Raw genomic sequence first — 19859 nt, 5'->3', positions numbered from 1 at the left:
TTTTTTTTTTTGCGGAACCAGGGATTGAACTCAGGCCCTTGCGCTTGCCAGGGAAACGCTTATTCCACTGAGCTATCTCCCCGGCCCCTTCATGTGTTATGTTTTAAGATAGGTGTGAGGGGTACTTACCTTACATGCCGGAGTAAGAGGATTGCTGCGAGGCACAGGGGTGTCGCCCTGGACAAGAAGTCTCCTGTGTGGCTTAGTGCCTGACATTCACATGGAAATGGATGTTTCCTCGTTGGCTCTTAATCAAATACACTTCCTAGAGAAGTAACCTACATATTTCTAGCATCTTTGGAGACCAAAAAACAAAAACAAAAACAAAAACAAACCCAAAACCCATGCCAGGGTTGCCTTCTTCCTTACTGGAGTCTATTGGGTAAAAGATAGCAGTGAAAGCAGAGACAAGAGGTTCCAAAGTACGGAGGTAGAAATTGACCATTCTTGCAGTTTTGTGGATAGAAGATTCTAGAACCAAATTCGATTTTTTAATTGTTCTCAATTGGTTTGTTATAGTGTCCTTTAATCCATGTAGGGTTTCCCAAATCCTGGCCACTCACATTCCACCCTCAAGGGTTGTTTTATTCAACTGCTTGCATTATTCACTATTTTTTCTTCTTGAATTTTTTTTTTTTTACAATTTACCCTAGTTCAGATCTTTTCTCACTGCTGAGACAAAATCTAGACACCTAAGGTTAAAGGAGGAAAGGCTGATTGTGGCTCACAGTTTGTAGATGCTTCAGTTCATAGGTGGCTGACTTTAAGGCAGGGCAGCATGACAGAGGGGCACTGCGGAGGAGAAACACTTCACAGTGGGCAGAGGGCACAAAGCAGAAGGCAGCAGGCAGTAAAACAGCAAAGCCATAGCGACAAATGACAGCAGCAGAACTCTTTCTGTCCCTTACCTCATATCCAGGCCATCCACCCTTACGACAGGTAGTACTCACACCCTTAATCCTTGCACTTTTAATCCTAACATTGTACCATGAATCCATCCCACCCTCACTACCCTCTAGATGCAGCCATCTCTAAAAAGCCCCATCTATAACCACATGAGGCCTAGAGAGGTATCTGGATCAAGCCATAATAATTGGTAAATTAATTTTAAAGAGGAAGTTGTGGTGCCATCATAAAGAAAAAATTGTTATTATTTGCCATAACCATTAGGCACACGTGAGTACATATTAATATGACTATGCATTATTAGGTTCCCTCTCTTCCCCGTACAACTGCTAACCTCCTCTGTGCCTTGGTGGTGTGCAGACAGCACCCTGGAGAACACTGAAGCCCTGATCTGAGAGGAGGGGAAGGCAAAGCCTGGGCGGGGGGAGGTGGCAGTTATGTTTGTGATCTCTGCTCCATAAGTCCTTGCTTTTCCTTCTCCTTATGACCTCTCTGCAGGCAGGAGTGGAGTGCAGAAGGAGCCAGCAGGTGCTATTATTCCACAGGTGAACAAACTGAGTCCCAGTAATTAGTGACCTAGTCAAAGTCAAGTGGCCAGTCACCCCCAGAGCTAGGACCAGAATGGAGATCCTGTTATTAGGTGAATTGCTCTCTACCTACTTCTTGGACAGGGTAAGATCAAGAGCAATTAGCCTGACTCTGCCAGAGTCCAGAAACTGTAAGGGATCATGGAAGTCAGTTGGGCCAACTTCCGAGGGTCCCAGGAGCCCCTTCTGCAGTGACCCCAACAGATGTCCCTCCAACTTCGGTTTGTATCCAGCCTTTCTTAAGTGATGGTCTCCCAGAGCAGCCCACTTCACTTCTGAGCACAATGGGCAACTGGAAAGAAACTGTTTTTGGAGCTAGAGTCTCCCTATGTAGTCCCGACTAGCCTGAACACACTGTGTAGCCCAGGATAATCTCAGACTTAGATCTTCCTGCCCTAGCCTCCCACGTGCTGTGGTCACAGGCATGTGCCACCAGGCCCAGTGAGCAGAAAGATCTTGAAACCCCATACAGCCTCCATAAGGCCCCTCCTAGTCCTGTGCTGGTCCTAGCTTAATGTAAGACAGTACCTGTCACATGTTAGCCAGTCACTGTCAGAAACCAGACTTTTGTCTCTCGGGAGGGACAGGTTGCTTGGCCTCTCCTTCTGTAATCATTCATTCCATCTTAACTGTTTCTAACAGTGCATCCAGTTCATCAGCACACATCGTTCTGCAACCATTCCCCCATCCAGCCCTAGGACTTTTCATCTCTCCAAGTACCACTGCTTGCATTGTCTACTTGCTCCCTTTCCCCCTCCACCCACTCCCAGCCCCTGGTAACTTTTATTCTACGTTCTCTTTCTATGAATTCAACTACTCTCGTGGAATGATACAGTATTTGTCATCTAATATCTGACTTATTTCACCTAGAGTACTGTCTTCATGGTTCAATCCTGTTGTAATATATCAGAGTTAATTTTTAAAGGGTAAATAATAATTCATTGTATGCATGTACCACATTTTGTAGAAGTGCCACCCTGCTTTCTGCAGTGCTTTTTTCATCATTTTACATCCCCACGAGCAATGCATGAGTGTCCTGATTTCTCTAGATTATAGCCAATTCTTGCCTACTTATTTATTTATGTATTTATTTGATAATACCATTTTAATGGGTGTGAAGTATCTCTTTGAGGCGTATTTTTGAGCTACCTTTCTCTGACCATTCATAATATTGGTCGTCTTTTTGTATGCTTCTCATTCATTTGTGTGTCTTTTTTTTGAGAAATGACAATTCAAGTTCTTTACTCATTTTTAAAGATCAAATTTCTTTTTGTTGTTATTAAGTTTAGGGGTTCTTTCTTTTTCTAGATAATAATATCTTTTTTTTTTTTTTTTTTTGTGGAACCGGGGATTGAACTCAGGCCCTTGCGCTTGCCAGGGAAGCACTTATTCTACTGAGCCATCTCCCCGGCCCCGAGATAATAATATCTTATCAGATACATGATATATAAATATTATCTCACATTCCATTTTATTCTTGATCATTTGACTGTACAAGTGAGAGTTTATTTCTGTTCTATTCCATTGGCCAATATGTCTGTTTTTAGGACAATGCCACTACTGTTTTGGTTTTTTTAAATTAATTTTGAGAAACAAATAGCAATGAACCAGTTTCAAAACTGATTAGTAGGATAGTTTCAATAATTAATACATTGTATATTGTTGTCTTCTTAGTGGTTATTCATAGTACAAGATGCAGACATGATATCCTGTCCAAACACTATTAGTACAAATCTTTCTTCTCATTGAATTAAGAGAAAGTAACTGTATATGTATCTTAACTATCTTGTATATACAGATACAAAACAGTCCTTCATTTATATCCCCCTTTTGTTTAGTTTTGTCAGAGGTGGGTATTCCATTGCCATTTAAATATTGTAGGTGCATGAATTCAGCAAAATAATCCAATATAGTCCAGTAGTCCATAATAGTCGTGGGTTATGTGTAGGACTGGCAATGTCAGATGTTGTTGACTTGAGCCTTTTACAGCTCAGCATATTAGTATGGCTTTACTTTTTATACCTCATTTTTAGACTTTTCTGCTGGATGGTCAAGACCAAGATAAAGCAAGACCTATATAACAAGAAATGTAACTTTGCCAATACTGTTTTTTTATAGGAAGTTTTAAAATCAGAAAACACTTCATCTGCAACTTTGTTGTTTTTCAAGATGATATTGACTATTAAGTTTTCCTTGATGCCTCACTTCTTTTAATACATTGTAAATAAGTGGTTATTAACTGTTCATAGCGGTGATAACCTTGTAGTAAAAGGGTTTCTGTTCACTTGGAAGAAAAGAGGAAAATCCTGCACTCCAGGCCTTATATTTTGCCCAGGACATGAAGGCCGCTGGTGAAACATCTTGGGTGCTCCTGACTTGTCCTTACTTGAATCAACAGGAGTGGGGTCCCAGTCTTGGTTTGCTTCCACCAGCAACTCAATGGAGTGATCCAGGCAGATGCCTCATATGATTAAACGTTTCAGACATATACGGAGGCTGCACAGGCATTTAACCACCAGCCCAGTGATTGTCTCCCACTTAGAATGGGCATCAGCGTCCTGGCATCTTGTGGAGCCAGTGGAAGGTTGGCAGCCACTTTCCCAGCACATCTGCATTTATTATCCTTGCGAAAACAGTCTTCGCTATTGAATTTCTCCAGGAGTGCCATGAAATTTCTTTCTCACCGTCTGTCTCCTGGCACCCCCTCCTTGCCAGGGATGCCTGACTGCCTTCTTGGAGGATTTCTTCCATCTCACCTGGAAAGGCCCCGTCTCTTGACAACCTGGAATCCAGAGGAACAGAGTAACTAGTTACATCTACACACTGCTGGCAGTCCATGGTTGGAAGCTAAGCTCAGTCTGGCACTTGAGGTGTCATCCTTAACAACTTCCACTAAGCCACTGTGATGTCACTTTCTGTCTTCTGGCCAAGTAATTGCCTACAACCCAGGGCCAACTCACAAACCTCCCACCTTGAAAAGTTTTATGACCATGTGGCTTAAATGAAAACTGAACCCATACCACATTGCTTTGAGACAGCTCTGCCAATTGACCATGAGACAGACCTCAGAAGCCAAGAACTGCATTCCAGCTGGCCTGGGAGCTGCTTGCACCCCAAACTGTCAGAACATGGCACAGAGACTTAGAAATGGTTCTGATGCAGGCCTTATCAGAAGAGAGAATGCTCTTACATTCGGAGGGCCCAATCTTGAGATGGGGCCATCGCCACCCTGGATCTTCGCTAGGGCTTGTTTCCTGTGCACCCACCATTAGGGACAATCTTTCTTCCACAGGGTATTTCATCGTCTTTGGTCAATTAATAATAAATATAGTTACAGCCAATTTTGTAATGTGCTTCAAAGAGACTAGGGTGCTAGTTTTTAGAGGCAAGAGTGCTTATAGAAGCAATGCCTTAGTCAAGGGGGCCAACAGCATGCAAATGGTGGGAGGGGTGGGCAATATTTTCATCTGGACTGCTGGTCTGGAGCAAATCAGTGGGCTATTTTGTGTGTGTGTGTCCAGTGGAACAGCCAGTAGTGCTGGAGACTAAAAATGCCACAGGGGCTGGGGACAGGTAGAAATGCAATTGTGTTTCTCCTTAGTACCACCATTGTTTCTGCTCTTGGTTATTTCGTTAGGTAATTGCTAGGTAATTGGGTTATAATATTGTTACAGCTCAAGCAAGCTGTGCTACGTGATGATTATCACACAGCCCCAGATATTCACACAGTCCCAGCAGAATCAAATGGGCACAGTATCAAGCTGCATTTAAGGAAGGGAGGGACAGGATGCCTGTCACACGCTAAGGACACGCGCAAACTGTACTGACCTGCAGTAGATTATGAACCCCCCAGAGCACTGCATGGTGTAAAGGCCAGTGTAAAATGAAAGCAGCTGGGATGACTGCTGCACAAAACACCTGTCATGAGGGCTTTGCCAAAGAAACTGGAAGCCCTGACTTATTCTCGGACTCTTTTGAAAAATATCATAAGGTAATTGAGGCAGTAAGAAAGCACATGAAGGGCCGGCCAAATAGCTCAGGGGATTAAAGTGCCTACTAGCAGGTGCAGGGACCAAGGGTTCCATCCCTTGGCCTGCTATGCTGGCCCTGCCCCAGGGATGAGCTGAGATGGCAATTGAGACTGGGCATGGTGTCGCACACCTATAATCCCAGCTCTTGGGAGGCTGTAAACAGGCAGATCTCTACGAGTCCGATCTAGTAGTGAGACCCTGAATACCCTGTAGACCCTTCCCTAAAATACACCCCCCCCAAAAAAAAAAAAGAAAGCGCATGAAACTAACATCTATCCTGAGTTCCACAGGTCCTCTCCCATTCTACTTCTTCCTCTATAGAGCGGCTGGTCCAGTGTTCTTGGTAGTCTTTGGGGGATTGGTAGAGTGCAAATGGGCCTGGGGCCAGCCCTCCTTCTGAGGTGCAGGAGATTGGTTTAGGGGCTTCCATTCTGCTATGGGCACCTCCCCTTCCACTTCATCTTCGCCTCCCACCCCATCCCATGACTATAGTCTTAGGCTCTCATTCTTTGTGATTCACACCTACTTCTGCTACTTTGTCACGTATGTAAGCACGAGTGCATGTCTTCTGCTCTGTGCCTCATCTGTGCAATAGAGGTTATGTTCATTCCCATCTCGTATAGTGAATCAGGGAAATGACTTGGTACCACCTAGATGTGGAGTCTGTGTCCCATAAATGAACAGCATTGGGTTACTGCCCCTGGGGTTAAGCTCTCAATGTTTCTTTTCTTCCTCCCCCACACCCAGGCTGAGGCTGATTCTGAGATGCACAGACTTTGGGCTACTTGGTGCCAGGATCTCCTCTGTGACCTGGGCAGGTTCAGAGACAATGGGAATAGGTGACTTTACCAGCTGACCCTCACCAGGCAGGCCTCTCTTCCCAGCCTGCTTTGCCTCCTGACAGCTCATCTTCTAGCCCAGCTTTCAACATGGTCCAGGGCTCCTTTGGCCGGGGTGCTGCCTGGGAAGGACTGTTCCTTGCCTTTGGTGGAGGTGGCCACAGGCCTGTGGATGCAGGGGTGAGGGCTCGGGGCGGGGACAGTGGGCAGCCCTGCAGCCTTCTCCTTCTTGGAGCGTCCCAGAGCTTCCCGCCCACCCCATCTGCACCCACCTCGCACTGCAGAAAGTCATCTCCGGAAAGAGTGGGAAGACAGAACTGCTCAGAATGAGGCCCCAGGGAGGCATATCAGAGAATTTTAGGACTGAAAGGGATTTTGTCTCTCCTCCTCCACTTTGGAGAGGAGAAAACAGATGCCCAGCAGTTAAGCAACCTGTTCTTGGTCAGACGGCACGACTGTGGGGCAAAGCTGGCACCTTGGGCTCGTGATGCTGGCTCATGCTTCTCCATCACTTCCACTCTTAAGCACAGTCATTCAGTGATTCAGTGAATGAATTATTTTGGAATCTTCTATGCGCCAGAGCCTATGCTCAGGGTGAACACATGTAGTCCATTCTCTGCAGGAGCTTAGAGTCTAGAGGGGAAAGAGTCAGGCCAGTAAATAATCAGAATGCAAAGTGGTAGAATTCTGTAAGTGGAGGAGCCCAGGCCAGAGGCAGCAAAATACAAGCAGACTCTGGAGGGCTTCATGGAGGAGGTGATACCTGGTGGGAAGGGTTTGCTAGGCTTTCAACAGATAGAGGGGAATGCTGGGCTCTGCTAGCACAGTGTCTCATATGCACTCCAAATGACAGCTTCCCTGTGGCCTCTGCTGTCACCCTAGAACTAGCATCAGCCATATTCTCCATCAGTTTTGCATCCAGAACCTTTGGAGAATGCAGAGTTGTACATTTGCTGTAAACGTAACTATTTTGATTTTGAAATAGGTGCTGAAAAAAGATTTTTCTATTACTGGAAATGTCACATTCTCTGGGCTATGTTTGCTATCTACAAAAATCTGAACTTGTAGACACCATTTTGACCTAATCTGTCTGTAGGTGTCCACTCCAGGACCGGTGGCTTTTGGTTGGACCCTCCTCTGAGTTCCTGGTGCTGGCTAGAGTGAGCCCAAAGAAAGTCCTCCTTCCTGGGGCTGAAGTCTCCTCAGTGGCCCTTGTGTCTGTTTCCTTCTTCCTCCACCCAGTCCTCAGTTGTCTGTCTAGCTTCACGGCTATGCTGACCAACCGAAGGGCTTCAAGAGAAAGGCCAGCTCAAGGGGAACAACAGTTGGCAGGTGTTCTCATGGGCTCCTTTCAGACCATGGTGGACATGATGTAGTGAAATGTTGACTTTGGATGACTTTAATCTTTAGTTTTTAATCATAGGAAAACTATATAATCATGGTAAAAATTCAGAAGTATTGTGCAAACAGGCAAAAGAAGAATAAAATCTACCATAATGCCATCACCTAAAGATGATAATAGGCAACTTTTATTCAGCACTTATTGTCAGTTTCAACAAACTTTTTTTTTTTTTTTTTTTTTCCAGTACTGGGGATTGAACTCAGGACCTTGCACTTGACAGGCAAGTGCTTATTCTACTGAGCTATCTCCCCAGCCCCTCAACAAACTATTGATCTGTTCATCTCTCCTTCTCTGACTGCTTTCCCCCTTCTCCTCTTCCTCTTTCTCCTCTTCCTTCCCCTCTTTCTTCTGCTTTTCCTTCTCTTCTCTCTCTGTTTCTGTCTCTCTCCCCACTCTCAATATCTATTTCAGTTTATTTTCATAACAACTCCATGAAGGGACACTATTATTACTCTTTTTTTACAGATGTAATTTCTGTGTAAGTGTGAAACCAGGAGAGCACACAGATGCTTGGACTGTCTGTGGAAGTGATGACAGGAGTGGAGTGGTGCTTCTTGATTACTGCCTATGAACAAGTATTTAAAACTAAGTAATGTTTTAATGTTAGTATAACCAGGCTTAATTCAGGGCCCATATTTGAATACACCTTAATGCCAATGTGTATTAACGTGGCATTAACTATGTTAACAGTAGTACAGCCACCAAGAGTTTGGGAGTGGGGTACCACGGGCTTGATAAATGAGTAATTTGTAGAGCCTGGGGTGTGAGCTACACAAGGCAAACAGGTGCAGGGTTGGCGAACAGACAGACTTTTGTGTTCAGACTATGAGTCCCAATCTGGACCTGCCTGTTCTAGCTGTATGAACTTGTTCATATTTCTTAACCTCCTGCCTCTGTTGCCACTTTCTCAAATGGTGACAATAAGTATCTACAGAGTCCATTATTGTGAGGGTTAAGTGAGATGCTACATGTGACTCTCTTGGGAGGTCCTCAGGAAATATAACTAGAAGCGTTTATTATTTTGATACTTGAATGTGCATGAAGGACAGTGTCTGCAAGTTTGGGGTGCTCTAAGGAGACAGAAAATTCTACTTCCATATTCTAGACAGTGAGCAAAGTTGAATAAAGAGAAGAGATTGAGGCATTGAAGGGGATAGCTGAGGAAGATGGCCTGGGGTCCTGGTCCAGGGTCCTGCCTGTGAGCCTAGAGCTGGGCATGTACTCACAGGGCCTGAGAGCTTGGAAGAATCTGAGCAAGGAGATTATGGGAGGCAGGGTGGCCCACAGGAGTGGGAAACACTGGTGCTATGAGGGTCTGGGTGAGAAATGCGGGGTCTCAGGAGGGTGGACACAGATGATATCAGTCAGCTTCTCTTCACTGTGAACAAATACCTGAGGAAAATAACTTAAAAGGAGGAAGGACTTATTTTGGCTCACAGCTTCCAAGGTTTCCGTCCACACTCGCTTGGTTCTGAGGGCCTGGATCCGAGGCACAGTGGCAGAAGAGCATGCGGGAGCAGAGCTGTTCACCTCACAGGCCAGGAAGCAGGAGATGGGAAAAGGAAAGCCAGGGACCAGACAGGATCAAGTTCACACCCCCCAGATGGTGCCCTTCCACGAGGCTCCACCTCCTGCTTCCCTCACCTTCTAATAAGGCCACCAATGGAGGTCTTATCAGGGCATTAACTCACTTAGAAATTCAACGCCCTCAAGATGCAATCAAGTAAGGCCCCAGCTCTGAGCACTGCTGTGCTCTGGGGGACATTTTGTCTATTTAAATCATAGCAGAGGCCTTGTGCAGGCAGTGTGACAGGAGGGGGCTTCCGTCTTCAGGCCTTTCTGAATTCCCTGGTCAGTGGATGCCCCAGTCCTGCCCTTAGTGCCCACCCCGGGTGCCTCCCTCGTGCAGGCTCCGGTAAGGCAGCCCTCCCCTGCGGCTGGGAGAGAACATTCCTCCTTCTCCCCCAGCTCCGGGGCAGCCCGCTGAGCTGCTCTCCCTCTCCATTTTCGTCGCCTCCCACACGCCGCCTGTGCGATCTTGCTGCCAGCGCCTGGGCGCTCAGTGAGCGGAAGTGAGGGGTGTCGGGTGTGAGCCGTCGCAGACTCGCTGGTGGCTAGGGTAAAATCGGGCCTGCTCGGCCCCCTTCCAACCCCCTCGCCAGCCTTCAGCTGCCGAAATGACTAAGGCCATGTCCCACTTACACGGGATCTGGGGATGGGTGAAAGGAAGGGTAAGAAACTCCACCAGGCGGCTCATTCATGATTCTTCGCTTCCCAAGAAGCTGGGTCCACATGTGTGCCCCCAGAGCTCACTTCGTGCTGGGAATGGCGGTGCCCCCTTCCAGGGGCCAAAGGGGCCCAGCTAGGGCATCCACGTGACTTCTGTCATCTGGAAAACGTCCAACAGCTCAGCCAGGTTAAGCACTGCATGCCACACAAGGACTTGAGAGACTGGCCACTTTGTGTCCCCTTGCTCCCAGGACGGCTCTCTGGGGTGAATTCTGTCGCTGCTGCAGGCTGACTGTTCCAGACAGCTGAGTGGAGGCTGCGGGGGCGGCTGGCGCACCAGGCACAGGCAGGCAGCTCCGGCCTGCCATCGCCTGCCTTTTCTGGAAGCCCACGCAGGCAGCTTCCGTTTGCTTCAGGGACAGATTTCCTGTTTAAAGAGAGCAACCTGTGCTTCTGTCGTGGGCCTGCTGAGCAAAATCAGGGCAAGGCTGACTACGAGTGTCCTCTGATTAGGGCGGGAGGTGTGGATGCCTCTTGTTGTAGCCTTGAGACAGGAAAACTATGTGTAGGCTGCAGCCAATGCCACCGGCTCAGGACTCATCCCAGGTCTCTTTGGCTTTGGACGGGATGCGGTGATTCGCTTAATCCCTGGGCTGTAGCTCTCACTGTGCATTGTGCAGAGGAAGGCTCAAATTAGTTGATTTTCCTAAGCTTACACCGACTTTTAGTAAAAGAATATTACTGTCTCCCAGGAGGGTTGCCGGGCACAGATGTAAAGCCTGGGTAGCGCACAACTGCCACTGTGTAAGAACACTTCACATCAGAAGTTGTAGATCTGTGTATTTATTGCAGCCATTATCCAATAGATGGCAGTAAAGGGTCTTGAGGAAGGAATTTTTTTCTAATTCACACAAAGGTCCTGTGTGGGCTGATGGTAGCCCTGATCAAAGGCCAGAGAGAAATCAGTTCTAGAGGAAATTTTATAATATGCCAAATGAGTGAATCACTAGGCAACTCCAGCACTGCTTGGGTGACAGTTCCTCGATCTGTCACTAGGCTCTGCTGCTCCTGTGTGTGCTTACTCTTCCTAAGAGCTTCTTGACCTTTTGTGAACTTGACCTTCATGTCTCATCTTTGTTCCTTGCTCACTGCCAGCCAGACTATGAACTTAAGACACCGTGGCTAAGATGGCAAGAGTGGTGCTGTCATTTGTCTTCACCTTTGGAAAGCCTCAGGCCAGGTCCTTTTATGAGACTCAGGCGACCTCCAGGCTTAGCTTGGCCACACAGCACTGTCAGGGGAGGGAAAGCTACCCCTGTATATCCATACCACAGAGTCACAGGAAACTAGGAGAGGCAGGGTGGGAGTGTCTCTCAAGTTACCTCACATGGAAGGAAGACTCCATGCATTGCGCTGAGCTTGCTAACAGCAAGAGTGATATGCTTATATGCAACCATGTATTCTTTGATTCACATTTTCACTTAATTACCGTCTAGGGCTAACTTTGGGTTCTGGGCTGTTTTTGAAGGTAGCAACCTAGTATGGGGTTCTGTTTCAGGAGGGAATGTGGAAAAAAAGGAAGTGGAAAAGCTGCAAGTCCTCATTATCCAAACACAGTTTGGTGAGGTGTACCTATAGTGCAGCTCTTGTCCTCTCCTTGGTGTGGTTAGTGGTCACCTAACACACAGGAAACCTGCTGCCCACACAGCCAGCCATCTGGGGATGCAGGGCCACACCTTGCCATAGAAAATTCCACAGAGGCCAGAAGACAGTCTCTCTTCCTGCCACACTCTGCACTCTTTCTTGATGTCTACTTCAGCCAGAAAGCTCTTTCCACCCCAGCTTTGGCCTCTGAATCCTGAACTTTGCCTGAGGTCAATTTCCTCACTGTGGCTTGATGCTTTGCTTCTCTGAACTTGCCCACAACGTAGATGATATATGTTCCCAAAGTGCTGCTTGGGTTCCTGAGTGCTAGGACTCACTTGTACTGGCCCAGGACAGCTCCTCTACCCTCTGAGATGCTTCTTGATCTCTGGGTTTCCTCCTCAGTCAGAGTGTGCCCTTCTTGGTCAAATGCCATGGAGTTGCTGAGGAGCCTTACCATTCCTGTGTTCTCTCACCTGTGGCACTGTCTCTGCAGTGTCCCTTCACATGGCTGTCCACTGAAGCACACAGTAACACTTAGTTGTCTCTAAGATGCCCAATGACACAAATCTAGGTTTGGCCTATCTCTGTTGAGGCCATCATTGAGTCTGAGGTGTTTGAGGATAATAGAGAATTCATTTCTGCTCAGTGGACGGAGCAAAGACATAGGAAGAAGATATAGGTCTTTAAAAGTAGCTGATTCCTGAGCATGTGCTTGCTGGCCACTCTAGTCTGCATCATTTATAACCTTAACAAATCACATATGAATTTGATTTTCATTTGCAGAATCCAGTTTCCCCAGTGAATTTTCACACTGTGGTACAGCGTGGGAAATGGAATAGAGAAAGCAAAGGAAACGCAGAGAGTCTAGTCAGGCATTTTGATAGTTCAGGGAGCTATGCTGGAGGGTTGGTTCAAACCCTTGCGTCTGGGCTGATGCAAGTATCCCCAGGCAAAATGCTAATAGATGAGAACAGAGGGTGTCCACTCCCTCTGACTTCTGTATGTATCACGTACAGATTAGCAGTGACCATTTGCAACCAGTGTTGAGCGACTTGTTTCTTGCACTGTTGTTGACAGTAATGTCAGTTCATGCATTGCTGAGGGGAAAAGTGAAAGGTGTGGTAGCTACTTTGGGGTCTTTGTTCTCTCTGTAGGTTCCTAAAGAGCTGAGGTTTTCTCTCTTCTTATTCTCAGGTAACAAGTATGAAATCAAGGTGTATACCGGTGATATAATTGGTGCAGGGACAGATGCTGATGTCTTCATCAATATCTTCGGAGAATATGGAGACACAGGTAATGAGGCTGAATCTTTCTTTCACAAGCCATACCTAGTACTGTTTGTTTCATGAGCTATTTGCTCACAAGTCCATCAGAAAAAGACAGTTTAAACCACCTTTGGCCTCCTCCATTGAGCATCTCTTTTTTTGTACTGTTGCTGTTGTGTGTGTGTGTGTGTGTGTGTGTGTGTGTGTGTGTGTGCTGGTTTTAAGAATAAAGGATGACTAGTTTAGGGCTTGAGTAAAATTGCCCCACATCCTAGACTATGAAAACACCCAAATTCCACATCTGCAGGGAACTCATTCTTACTATCTTTATCTCCATAAGCTCGAGGCCTGTCTGAGCTATACTTAAGTTGTGGCTGGCTGTGTCTGATTCAGTGCGGTGGCTTGGGGAAGACCAGGATGGAGCAAGGGAATAGAATTCAACTTGATCTCCCAGGGAAGCAGAAACTGAACACAAACATGGCTGCAGGTAGAGGTACAGATCAGTAGGACTGAGACAGGTGGTTCTCTACCACTTCTGCCAATTTGATTGAATAATACAGGAGTCAGAAAAGCAATAATACATGTGGATTTGGGTTATAATATATTAAAGAATTTAAAATGTATTGCTGAGCTTGTAAGGAATAGAGAAAAGAACTCTCTGGGTGCCAAAAATGAAGAGAGAATTCAAAACCAAAGTGTTAACTATGAATCGAGGCTGTGGCCCTTAAAAGGAGGGAGCTTTAATGCTCAACTTTGTAGAAGACAGGTTTTTGTGTCTGTTTGAGGTCAGAAAATTAAACCTTGCCCTGCATGGAGCAAGAGATTGGAAATTAGAACTGCACAGAGAGCCGGAAGCCCTGAAATTTCATAGAAAATCCTCAGTTAAAAAAGAGAGAGAGAGAGAGAGAGAGAGAGAGAGAGAGAGAGAGAGAGAGAGAGACCAGATAAAAATTCACCATCACTACTGTAAGCACATCTCTGCAAGTTCTCTAAAGTAAAAGAAATATGAGAAGTTGGTACCTTAGGCGTGTGTTTCATGTATACCTGAGGTCTGATTTTTACAAAGTATCATTTGGGAACATCTTTCTCCAAGTACAAATATACTCCATGGCAGTAACAAATACTCTTGAGGAATTGGCAGGAGCTTAGGTGAGACTGCACAAAATCCTTATAGATGAAGAACGGGAAATAAATTTATTTTCCGAAACTACAAAACGAAAGGGCACAATTTATCAAGATTAAGCATCAATCAGCACAACAAACAAAGATTAAATCCTTAGGAATTTCAAATGATAGAGTAATATGAGAAAGCCTATAACTTCAGTTGCTTAAACCTATCAAAGACATGGAAGAAAGAATTGAAGAAAACAAGGTATGATGAAAAACCATCACAACTTTAAAAACAAAATTAAACAGTAATACACAGAATGAAAAGTAGTTACTAAATATAAATGTACACTGGTTGAATTAAATAACAATTAGAAGTAGTTGAATGGAGAATTAGTGAACTATGAGATTTTTTTTTTTAATTTATGTATACAGTCTACTGGGTCTCACTATACAGATCAGACTCAGTGATTCTCCAGTTTTCAGCCTCCCAAGCTCTGGGATTATAGGCGCGGGCCACCACGCGCAATCTCGATTGCTGACTCAGCACGCCCAGGGGGCAGGGCTGTTAAAGCACGCTGGGGGTGGAACCCTGGTCCCTGCATCTGCCTAAGCAGGCACTTTAATCTGCTGAGCTCTCTGGCTGGTCCTTGAAATGTGAAATTAACATGCGCAAAATATTCATATGTATCACAGATAGAAAAAGGGTTGCAAAATAGAAATGAAAAGTCATGGCATGGAGGAAAGAGTAAGGTTGGACAGGAATAGTGAATGTGGGCCCTGAGAGGAAACATTCGAAGAGATACTGGCTGAAGCTTCTTAGGACTGAACAAAGATATTTATCTAATTAATGTAGTGAAATGAGTGCCTGGACAGGATGCATAAAACCAAACCTATATCTAGACATATTGTGGTGAAATCAAAAACAAAAAGAAAATAAAATCTTGGAAAACCAGAAGATTTAGCAGATTATTTTCTGTAAAAATCAACTAGATTGATAGCAAATTACTATAACAACAAATAGAGGTTGTATTTCCATGTAGCAATTTCTTTAATGTTGAAAGAAATGTTATCAACATGTAATTCTATACAAGTTATGTTATCATTCCAGATTGAGGGAAAAATTAACAAATTCAGAGCCAACAAAAAGGAATAACTTACCACTGCTAGGCCAGGGCCTATACATCCACTAAGGGTATTCTTTAAGAAAAGAGAAATTATGCACAGAAGAAAGAAGTGAAAGAAAAGAAACAAAGGTGAATAGAAGTTGATAAACCACATAACAACTCTAAGCAAGCATGGACCACACGAAACATAGTACTAAGGGAAATTACAAGCACAACAGGAAGTGCACACCCTCTAATACTTAAAATCAGCATTATATGGGAAGGACAATAGGTTGAAAGATTAAAACATAATAAGGTAGTTGTCCACAGCATGTCTCTGTACATCCAGAAAAATCAGTGATTAAGTAAAGACACTAATAATTCAGGTGTGAATATTGAAGCTGTAAAGGCAACCACCAAAACTAAAAATCATGAAACTATCAATTAGTAGAACATATAAAAGGGAACAAAGAACAATCCAATGGAACGATGTAAGGAAAATGAAGCAAAGAAAAGCAATGGCTAAAGAAGCAAAATTAAGATGAATGTGTATATTGAAACTACAAAAATAATTAAAGAACTACTAGTGAAGTAATATAATCTATAAAAAAGATCTGAACTAATCCTAAATAAACAAATAAAAATAATACAGAAAATCATGGTAATTAAAATGTGCATAATTCTTTCCTTAATAAGAAACTTGATGTATTAAAAATATAAAGAAATCTAGAGCCTTAAGCATGATAATATAGTTATTCTACAACTAAAACTACAATTAATAATGAAAAAAATATATGTGTATAATGATACATCATATTAGAATATATTTGTTAGCATAAAGAGGAATTTGAAAACATAGGGGAAATTTTTAATTCAACACCATTTATCTAAGCCATTGTAATTCAAAACAGTTATACAAAATACAATTTTTTTTTTTTTTTTTTTGCGGAACCAGGGATTGAACTCAGGCCCTTGTGCTTGCCAAGGAAGTGCTTATTCCACTGAGCCATCTCCCCAGCCCTAGTATGATGTATGCAATATGAGAAAAAATTGATATAAATACAAATTGCAAGAGAGCTATTTTAACACTGTAGCGTGATATATAACTTCATAGGAAGCAAAAGCATCCAAGGCAACAATATAGCAAGAAAATTAACAAGTACAAAGAAACTAGTTGCATCATCTAAACACTTGCCCGTACAACTGGAAACTAGTTACACATAATTAATGCAAAGGTACTTGAAATTTTTTTTTAATTTTATTTATTTATTTATTCAGTGTGTGTGTGTGTGTCTGTGTGTGTGTGTGGCCAGCTCAGCCCACCTGGGGGCGGGGCTGGCTGGCATGTGGTGCTGGGGGATTGAACCGTGGTCCCTGTGCTTTGCCAAGCTTGTTCCAAGTAGGTGCTTTAGACCACTGAGCCATCTCACCAGCCCCGGTACTTGAAATTTTTAATGTAATTTCCAAAATAACAAATGAGTCAAAAGGACCATTTTGTATCATAGCAATATTAAACTTGAAAAATATAAAAAAGTATCAATTATTGCAATAAACAGATAAAGTTAGAAAATAGATATTGTCAGTTAGATGAAAAGAATACAAATAGCTTAAATGTGTGAATCTGAAGGTTTGACAATAAATAGGATGGAATATAATATATCAGGGAAGTATCAACAGCAGGAAAGAAGTGGCTTACCTATGTTACCTGCCTGACTGTAAGGCTAGTCCCTGTTAGACAGAATGGTATGTTAGGCAGTGATAAAAGACACAATGGCATAAAGAATACAGTACTTCAGAACTTGTACAATGTTTTACAGCATAGTTCCCAAATACTAGAAATATTAATTACCAAACTCTTGGAGTAACTTAATGAATGCTGTACGTAATCACAGTGAGAGATTTTAATAGTGCAGCCTCAATAGTTGGTAAGTCAAATGGTTAAAAATTTATTTTTTTCCATAATTTTATTGAGAAAAAATGGTTAAAAATTTAGTATCAGCTTATTTACCCAGTTAATAGCTTGATCTAATATTACTGCACCCACGTGGCAAAGAGCAAAGTATATTTTCTTTGCAAGCACTTAATGACCACGTATAAAACCACAAAAAAAGTCTTAACAAATAAATGAGACAGTAAATAAAGAACACTATTCTTTGATCATAGGATGGTAAAATGAAAAACACTCCAATTTCTTGACATGCTTAGAAAGTTAAAAGCACATTTCTAAGTAATCAATCAAGAACGAAATGATAATGTACATAATATGATAGGATGCTATCACAATCATCATTTATAACAATTTGTTGGTGCAAACTAACAGACAGTAGCAACAGTAAGTGCACAACTCTCTTGGCCCCGTCACATTTTAGATCATCCCTGAGGGATCTTGCAGAGTGGATTCCAGACGCTGGAGAGGGACATTTACTGTGGGCTGTGAGGTCCTTAAGCTGCATTGTTGAAGAAGGTTTAACTTTTTTCCTAGAATGAGGTTCAACAGAAATGTGACATTGGGGAATCTTGGTCATCAATCATCTTTGCTATGCTAGACTTCATACTTGGGGAGCACAAATCACCCCACCCACAGGCATAGAGAAAAAGGCTGGAGCCTGAACTTGGTGACTGTCGCTTTGTGACGCGTCCTGATCTTTCATCTCAGCAAACTAACATGACTGATTGTCTTGAGGGCTTAATTTAGCCAGTTTCCAAGGAGATCAGTAATCATTAAAGAGATTGCAGTAGCAATTAAAATTCACCCAAGACATCAGACTCAGAAGTTTAGGCAAAATCTACCAAATATTTTAAAAATAGTTAATCTCTGTCTCATATGGTTGTTTCAAAGAATAGGGAAAGAGGTAAAATATGTGCCTGTTCATTTTATGTGGTTTGATAGTCAAATCAGGAAGCTGATTAAGATATTGAGAAAGAAATATGTATTTTCATCTCATTTATGAACGAAGACCCCCAAATCCTAAATAAAATGTGACTATACTACATTTATTTATCATTTTAAATAATACAAAGTAGTAATTAAAAGAACTGCATTAGAAATGATACAAAATTTCACTAAACAAAGTAATAGGAATTCAACAATGGTTGCTGTATTGCATGATGTTATCTTCAGATTAGTTGTTCAGGTTACCAGATTTAAATGTGCAAAATTTGTTCTAAAAAACAAAACAAGGGGACCTGCCCCTTAGCTCAGTTCTTTAAGTGACTGCTTCAACAAAGCAGCCAGGCTCAGGTTGCTGTGGTTCGATCCCCACAACTCAAGCAGGCCAAACCTGCCCTGAGGTCATTTGGAGCCAAAAAAACCCAAAAAACCAAAAACCAAAAACAAAACAAAACAAAATAACAACAAAGTTATAAGAAATTAAAAAGAAAAAATAACAATAAAGAGAAAATTTTAAGTATTAACTGCTCCTTTCAAAAGACCAGCAGAAAGTACCCAAATTACCCTGCATATATACATAAATATATCTTTTTTCCTTCTTTCTTTTGTCCTTTTTCTCATCCTGGCTTTTCCTTCCCATTGAACAAATTCTTTCCCCTTAACAATATCTACTTTACCTTTCAAATATTATTTTTTCTTTCAGATTCTCAAACTATTGAGACAATACAATGTTTGCACATGTGGGTCATTTATTTCCATTACGAATACAGTCTCTAGTTGCATCAATTTATCTACAAAAGCCTCGAATTTATCTTTTTTATAGCTGAGTAATACTCAGTTGTGTAACAGTACCATACCTTTTTTATCCATTCTGTAGTTGGTGGGCATTTGGGTTGTTTCCAAGATTTAGCTATGACAAACTGCATTGCTATAAACATGGGTGAACATGTATCACTGTGGCATGATGATTTCAGTTCTTTTGGAAAAATACCTAGGAGGGGAATAGCTGGCTTGAATGGGACCTCTACTCATAGCTTTTTGAGGAATCTCCACACTGATTTTCCATAACAGTTGTAGCAGCCTGCACTCCTATCAGCAGTGGAGAAGGGTTTCTTTTTCCCTTTAGCTCCTCCAAAATTTGTTACTGGTTGACTTCTTGATGATAGCCATTCTTTCTGGCATAAAATTGTATCTCAGAATTGTTTTAATTTGCATCTCTTGAATGACCAATGATGTTGAACCTTTTTTTTTTTTTTCAATTTGGAAGCAGATACTTTATTAACTGACCAAATCACAAAAACACCATCGTAGATACCTTAGTTCATCCTTCTAATAAGCCTGTTGATCTGGACTTCCCTATTTCCAGCATCTCCGCCTTCCACAAAATGGGTGGTCTTTTTTTCATTCCACCTCGTGGAGATGATAATTTAAATGGCCACAGGAAGTTAGTTACCTCTTTAAAGCATTTTCCAACAGTACAGATCTCATAAATCAGATCCTCCAGGCAGATGATGCCATATTTACCAAGACATTGAGCAATCAATGAATTATCTGTCAAGGCAATTCACTTCTTATTGATTTTGCCATAGCCACACTTGTATATTAGTTCGTTCACTGACTTCAAGTTTGGGTGCCCCATGCAATGTATGGCTCCACAGTTCTCAGCGTGTTAATTGAAGCCTTGTTGAGCTTAACGAAGGTGCCATTGAAGATTTGGCAAAGATGAAGAAGCTGCAACACCTTGCGGACCTTGGAGCTCACAGCACTGATACCCTGATCCGGATGACAAATGCCAGTTTGGGCTCTGCAGGGACATAGAAGTTGCCAGCTTTTCTCGCCATCCTAGCCAT

General features: G+C 42.9%; 1 protein-coding gene across 2 annotated transcripts in view; it reads left to right on the top strand.

The window, feature by feature from the left end:
* The window catches only part of Loxhd1 (lipoxygenase homology domains 1), a 175933-nt gene that overhangs the window by 25239 nt on the left and 130835 nt on the right, over nt 1–19859 (top strand). For both annotated transcript variants that reach the window (XM_004623623.1, XM_004623622.1), the window contains exon 5: nt 12836–12934. In XM_004623623.1, the coding sequence (XP_004623680.1) occupies nt 12836–12934 (99 nt within the window). The remainder of the gene's footprint in view (nt 1–12835; nt 12935–19859) is intronic.

Source organism: Octodon degus, unplaced genomic scaffold (genome assembly GCF_000260255.1).
Source record: "Octodon degus isolate 3935 unplaced genomic scaffold, OctDeg1.0 scaffold00003, whole genome shotgun sequence".
NCBI classification, from domain to species: Eukaryota; Metazoa; Chordata; class Mammalia; order Rodentia; family Octodontidae; genus Octodon; species Octodon degus.
Note: the sequence above shows the minus strand (reverse complement) of the source record. Positions and strands in the feature narration are given on the sequence as shown.